The sequence below is a fragment of the Galeopterus variegatus genome, unplaced genomic scaffold (genome assembly GCF_000696425.1).
Source record: "Galeopterus variegatus unplaced genomic scaffold, G_variegatus-3.0.2 Scaffold7462, whole genome shotgun sequence".
In the NCBI taxonomy this organism is placed as follows: domain Eukaryota; kingdom Metazoa; phylum Chordata; class Mammalia; order Dermoptera; family Cynocephalidae; genus Galeopterus; species Galeopterus variegatus.
Genome location: NW_007733573.1, coordinates 48,199 through 55,312, shown reverse-complemented (window position 1 = coordinate 55,312; position 7,114 = coordinate 48,199). Strand labels below are relative to the sequence as shown.

At 42.9% G+C, this 7,114-nt stretch overlaps 1 protein-coding gene across 1 annotated transcript in view; it reads right to left on the bottom strand.

Moving 5' to 3' along the window:
- Window positions 1–1,972: 1,972 nt before the first annotated feature.
- SH2D1B (SH2 domain containing 1B) overlaps window positions 1,973–7,114 on the bottom strand; it is a 31,275-nt gene continuing 26,133 nt past the window's right edge. Inside the window, exons 2-4 of the mRNA XM_008591978.1 lie at window positions 6,334–6,397; window positions 3,614–3,779; window positions 1,973–2,010 (exon numbers count right to left, since the gene is read on the bottom strand). Coding sequence (XP_008590200.1) covers window positions 1,973–2,010; window positions 3,614–3,779; window positions 6,334–6,397 — 268 coding nt within the window. The remainder of the gene's footprint in view (window positions 2,011–3,613; window positions 3,780–6,333; window positions 6,398–7,114) is intronic.

Sequence of the window (7,114 nt, the reverse complement as noted above, 5' to 3'; positions counted from 1 at the left end):
TTTGGGAAGAAGAGATAGAAGAAGAGTAGCCCAGGCTGGAGAGAGAAGCTTGCATGAGTGGGTCAAGGCTTTCACCGTGACCAAGACCAGTAAGGGCAGGCAAGCACAGAGAATGTGTTGGCTGTTCAGGGAGGCTGAGACCCTGATCCCTTACTGATCCTGTATGCATCTCCACCACTCTCAGACGCCCCAACTCCGGCTGACACAACCAGGCTCAACAGAGAGACTAGGGCAGTGTGTATTACCCACTGTTTTAGTCCATTTTGTGTTGCTATGACAGAAATACCTGAGACTGGGTAATTTATAAAGGAAAGAGGTTTATTTGGCTTCCGATTCTGGGACAGCTGCATCTGGCACGGGCCTCAGGCTCCTTCTACTCATGGCAGAAAAACGGCAGGCAGCCAGCGGCTACAAGCAGATCACATGGCAAGAGGAAGCAAGAGAGAAAGAGAGAAGGTGCCAGGGACTTTTTAAACAACCAGCTCTCACGGGAACTAATAGAGCGAGAACTTACTCATTAATTCCCTGACCTAGGGAGAGCATTAATCCATTCATGAGGGATCCACCCTCATGACTCAAATAGCTTCCAACATTGCCACATTGGGGATCAAATTTCCACATGAGTTTTGGAGGGGACAAAACATCCAAACTCCATCACCCACCCCTGGCCCCCCAAAACTCATGTCACTCTTACATACAAAATACAATCATTCTATCCCAACAGTCCCAAAAGTATTAGCTTGTTCCAGCACCAACTTAAAAGTCCAAAGTCCAAAGTCTCATCTGAGACCAAAAGCAAAAGGCCTTCCAGCTGTGAACCTGTAACAACAAAACCAAATTTATCTATTTCCAAGATACAATGGTGGAACAAACATTGGGTACACGTTCCCATTCCAAAAGGGAGAAATAGGCCAGAAGAAAGGAGAAATAGGTCCCAAACAAGTCCAAAACCCAGCAGGGCAGACACTATGTCTTAAAGCTCCAAAATAATCTTCTTTGACTCCAAGTCCTGCATCCTGGGCACAATTGGCCATCTGGGCCCCCAAAGCCTTGGGCAACTTCGCTTCCACAGCTCTGCCAGTTGCAGCCCAGTGGGCAGCGCTGGTGCCTGCAGCTTTTCCAGGCCAGTGTTGCATGTTACCCATGGTCCTGCAGTTCTGAGGTCCTGGCAGCAGCCCTGCTGTCTTGGCTCTACTAGACATTTCCCTGATGGGGGTTCTCTGTGGGGGATCTGACCCCACATTCCTGCTTGGGATTGCTCTAGATGGCCTCTCATCTAGACAGTGTGGATGATGAGGTCTCAGACAGAAATGAGGAACTTACCCGCATTGCTCTAGGTGGCCTCCCCCCTCCCCCAGGGAGAACATTAATCCATTTATGAGGGATCCACCCCCATGACTCAAACAGCTTCCAACACTGCCACATTGGGGATCAAATTTCCCATGAGTTTTGGCGGGGACAACACATCCAAACTCCATCACCCACCCCAAAACTTGTTTCATAGACAAAGAAACTGAGACCTAGAGAAGGGAAGAAGTTTGTCCAAAGTCATGTAGCCACAGGACTGGAAGTCAGGGCCTTGAGCTCCCTGCCGAATGCTCTCTCCTCTGTATGAAGCTGCCTCTCTGGTTGCCTGGTCAGAAGGAGGGTGGTCAACCCTGTTCAGCCATGACGTCGTGGTAGTACCTTTAACAAGTCAAGGAGGTTCAGGCTGTCCCGTTCCAGGAAAGGATAGTGAGAGAAGAAGGAAGGCCTTGAAACTCCTCACGGTGTACGCCTGGAAGTGAGGGTGTGGGGAGAAGTGACTGCTCAGAGGCTGCTGGACAGAACATCTTCAGGGAAACACACTAAGGGAGTCTGAATTGTCCACTAGAGTTTAGCGTTCCAGACCTACATCTGCAGGCGAAGCAGGTCACCAGTGAGAGCTGTCACCCATCCCTTCTCGAACTTGCTTTGCCCATTCTCCTTATCTTCAAGGCAAGACTTGCACATAATCATCATGACTGTTCTCTGGGAGAAAACAAAGCAGGAGACCAGCCATGAGACTCCACATTCAGAAGCCACGTGGACCAACCCCACTCGGTGGAGAGAAGATCTCTCCCCAGGCACAGAATGATCTTGATGCCACATAAAAGTGACAACTTTAAAGGCTGGGGTAGCACAGGGAGCTCTTCTGGCAAAATAAGGGGGTCCCTTTATAATAAGCCAAGCCTCAGAGTCTTCAGCACCAAATGTCTCCATTCACCAGCAAAAAACCTGTGCATCCCTTGGGGTAAGAACATCTGAAGCTCATTCTAAGGAGACAAAGGAATGGGAAGGAAGAAGATGGGGCCGGTGGGAGGATATTTCCCTTCTGGTAGCTGAGGATTTGAGAGCTCACTCTGCCAGCCTTGACCAAGCATGGAAAGATGGTGGGGTGAGACTCTCGCTCAATTCTTGGAGATTTCTAAGGGGTTCTTCCCTTGGAATTTATGCTTATTTTATCATTGCTGAGAAAAATACTACCACCACCCCCACTAATTCATCTGGGTTGGTCTAAGGGCTGCGGCACAGGTACGTTCCTGGGTTTCTAGCTCTGCCACCTCTTTGTGTTCTATAAGTTTTGGTAGAAAATAGACACAGGACTACATCTGCAGCTGGACCTATAGAAAGTGTTTTGTGCATGCATGGGTGCATACTCCCCTGCATGGAGATGACGGGGGACAGAGAAACAAGGGTAGTGGAGGAGGTTTTTATTTTAATCCTTAAAACTCCATGCTTTCTCTTGTTGGGGCGGTGAAAAGCCTGCTGTGGCAGCCTGAAGGGTGACTTTGCTGTAGACAGAGTAGAATGGGAGTGAAGTGATGGCAGGCTCCCCAAGAAGACTCTGTCCTCTGTACTCGCCAGCTGGCACATCTGTCATCACCATCACCTGCCCATCGATAACTGCAGCCCCTTTTATTGAGAAGATAGCCATGCGGTCCACCACGAGAAAACAGGATTCAACCATGAATGTCTGGAAGTCTTAGTTAAATGCAAACTACGTTACAACTGACAGATACTGGATTCTTCTCTGACAGCAGATTGCAAGGGTGTGGGTAAGCAAGAGTAGCTGCTCATGATGTGATCTGAGAGGACTCAGCACGGATTCTCTGCACTCTGATTTACTGACCATCTTTCATTCTTCATCATGGCTTGATACCTTTAGGGATGTATCTGAAATAATCTGTCACCTAACACTTTGTAAAGGAATGCTTAGCAAATATTGAGCAAAATGCAGCAGGATGGGCCTTGGGGGGAGGGAGTTAAAGTGATTTTCTCATTTGAAAATCTGCCCATTTGCCCATTTATTCCCACACTTGAGTGGTTTGCACAAGGTCATAGAATGAATTCAAAGTCGGCTCTTTGCCCAGGAACCACTTTTGCTCTCCCGGCTGTCCAAGCTCTATGTCCTGTCCAACTTCAGGGGCTAGAAGACATCACTTTTCAACAAAATGGAATTTGCTCTTGGTAAAATGAAGCTTTTTAGAGCTAATGTCATGGAAAATGACATTTATCAGTATTAATTCTACAAAGTAGACCACTGGTGGAAATAGGATTAAGATTCCTTTCTGATCAGTGTGAGGGCCTTTACCAGAAATGCAATCCAGCTCTGATTTTGATCTTCTCCATCTCAGGTAGGGGCTGGTTCTCATTATTGGGTTTGAAAGATGAACTGCCAGCCCTTGATCTGGTTTTGCAAATTTGGAGACCAATTCCTTTAGGTTTGGAAAGATCTGTTTTGGAATACCTTCCGCAGTCTGCAAAAATACAAGAAAGAAGATCACTCATCGTGGGGCAGCTGTGTGAGAAAGGTGACACTTCTCAAAACAGTTTCAGAGCTGCCTCTGTGAGCTGACAAACTGAAAATAAGCGGCCAGTAGCTCATGCTTAAGAGCTACCACCTATGGCAATTCACAGAATCTCTCATTTTTTAGACCAGCCTCTGACTTGAGCTACCCTGAGTAAAGAGGATTCTACAATTAAGGGATTCCCAACTCAGCCTGCGGTACTGAGCGAGCTCCCATCCTTGGCAAGTTTGTCTGAGGCAGTTCTTGCAGATACACTGTGAAGTGTAATCCTTCATATTAGTCAGTGTCTGTTGCTTATAACAAAAATACTGGGAACTGGGTAATTTATAAAGAAAACGAAATTATTGCTTACAGTTTCTGTGGCTGGGAAGTTCAAGGTCCATTTGGTGGTGGTGACAGTGACCCAGGGGTCTCACATTGCAAGATGGTGGAAGCAGAGACAGAGAGAGAAAGACTCTCCTCTTCTTTTAAAGCCCTCAGAACCACACCCCGGGTGACCATTTTTAATCCATTCACTACTGCAGGGTCCTACAATTCAATCACCTCTTCAAGGCTCCACCTTTCAATGACCATAATAGGATTTCCCACCCTCTTAATAGTCACTGTGGAGGCTAAGCTTTTAATACATAAAACTTGGGGAACACAATTCAAGCTTCAGTGAGTTTTGGGGGGATATAATTCAATCCACTATACCCTCTAAGAGTTATGTCAGACCCCTTGCTGGCACACTTTGCTCTCTTAGGGGACTAAAAGAGGCGCACTTCTGATGGGAAATGCCAAACATGCAATTTACATACTTCATGAATTCACAATCTCCATGTAAGGAAAACAAGACAAAAAAATCCTGATTTAAGTTGAAAGTGGAAATGTTAACACGACTCAGTTAAATCAAAAATAGTTGTTTTCTGTTTACCAGCTATAAGCCAAGTACTACTTTCTAATATAATCTTATAAAACTACTTTGAAACAAAAAGAATTTGTTTTCTCTGCTCTCTGGTTTCTCACACGGCCACTGTGTCAGGCTACAGAGACAGAGAGGAGCGGTGATCAGAAGGTTTTCTGATGTACAGTCTGGTTAACCTCCAGGCTAGAGATGCAGGCTGACTTTGAGGTTGCCTGCAGGGAGGTCTCTTTAATGCAGTCACTTCAACCCAAAGCATCATCCGCTACAGACCTCTGAGTACAGAGCTGCTCCTCATGAAATGACCATTTGAGTCTGAGTTATACTGACTTGGGTGCCTCTCTGTTTTGTCCAGACGGGAGACAATAGAATACTTATGAATTATCCAGAATCTCCCAAAGTATGCATGACAAGGAAAAAAAAAATTAAAGTAAGTTGCTCTCTAGAAGACATCTCATTTTGAAATAATTTTAGACATAGCAGAGTTGCAAAAATAGTATATCCTTCACCCACACCCCATATGTTAACATTTTCTTATAATTCTCTCTTTCTATATATATATAAATATACGTGAGTGTGTATATTCACATACATATTCTTTTTAAAAAGATATTTTGAGAATTAAGTTGCAGACATGATATCCCTTTAACCCTAAATGTTGTACTTCAGTATTTCCTAAAATGTAAGAACATTATATAACCACACTACAATGATTAAAATAAGAAAATTAACCTTGATGTAGTACTATTTTAAAATTTTATTCAGATTTTTAATTTATTCAAATTTTGCCAATTGCCTCAGTAATGTCCTCTACAGCCAAAGAAAAATGATATATAAGGTGTTTGGGGATCACTGTATATCCTAGTCTCTTTCAGATATTCACAACGAACATTAACATATTGAAGATTCTGAGAAGTCTTGAAGTAAAAAATCTGCTTAACCTTCAGAGAAAGCAAATTCATTTTGTTTTTAAAATTTTTCCATAAGGTTATATTAGAAAATAGTACTTGGTTTACAGCTGGTTAGCAAGTGTTTCTGAAAGATTATTTCAGGATTTCCTGTGAACAATTAAAAATTCAATGATGTTTATTATACTTTACTTCTTAAGCCAGAGAAATTCAAAAGAAGCAAAAGGTTTTTCTGCTTAGCTTTCGGTAAACCAAAAAAATTAAACAAATCCCTAAGACTTCCAGCTGTCTGCTGCTTCCCCTTATATTTTCAGACAGCTGTGGAGCACACCTGGCAGACCTCTCCTCGCTTTCCCTTTCCACTTCCATCCTGCGTCATCATTTAGTCTTCTAACAGTGGGTTTGCACGAGTTCCAGGTTGGTGCATTTGACCAGTGGAGGAACCAGGGTGGTGTGCCTCTACATTTTTTAATAACAGCCAGAGTTATTCAAATGTGAAACCCATCTCTAGTGCTTTCCCGTTTCTCTCAGAGAAAGACAAGGTTAACTATCCATCTGACTCTTAACTCTGCATGGTGCTTCCCTTTCTAGAATCCCTTCACATGGTCACATCTCAGGTTCAAGAGATGATCTTAGATTTTCCTCTCCCAACTTTGTTGTTGTTGTTGTTGCAGGAGTCCTTATGTGTTCTTACCTGTATCTTGTAATAGCCATTTTTCTCTCTGAAGATTCGGTAGGTGTAGACAATATTCTTAAACCTGTGGAAAGATGACTGTGTGAATCATAATGTTCTTATACACACATACAGGTAACATCTATCATTATATTTTATATGCAATACCTTCGTCCATCTTGGATCCCAAAAGAAACTAATTATTTCCTAGCTTTCTTATCTGTAGGAATTTGAAAGAAACAGGGGTTTCGAAATGGGTATCCTTATTCTGATGATGGAAGTCTGAGGTCTCAAAAAAGAGGTAAGGAGAGAGAATTTACAACTTCCATGGTCTTGGTACTTTTCTCTAGATTTTTCACTTAGCTCTACATTGATGCAACATACAAAACACCATTGAGCCATGCCTGTGCTGTTTATTAAATGACTTGTCATTGACTGCAGTAGAGATAGTTAGTGTAACTGAAATAGAAAATGTTGGGAATTTTGTCCAAGGAAGTGATGTATTGTGCTCTTGTTCCTCATTGAAACACTAGCCATTGGCTACATAATCTAATCATAATTTAGATAAGAGACAATCTAGCAATTTTCAAAGCAAGAAATAGCATAATTACCTTATTTCTTCAATTCCAAGGTGTCAGCAATTGTAAAATACATTTTCAATTTAAAGTTGCGTACATTAAATGTCTACATCAACTGTTAATGTTCTGATTTCACAGAAATATTAAAATGTAAAAAATGAGGTTCAAAGACATTGACATGAGGTTTGAACTGTCAGATTGATCCACCCCCTCCCTATTGTATA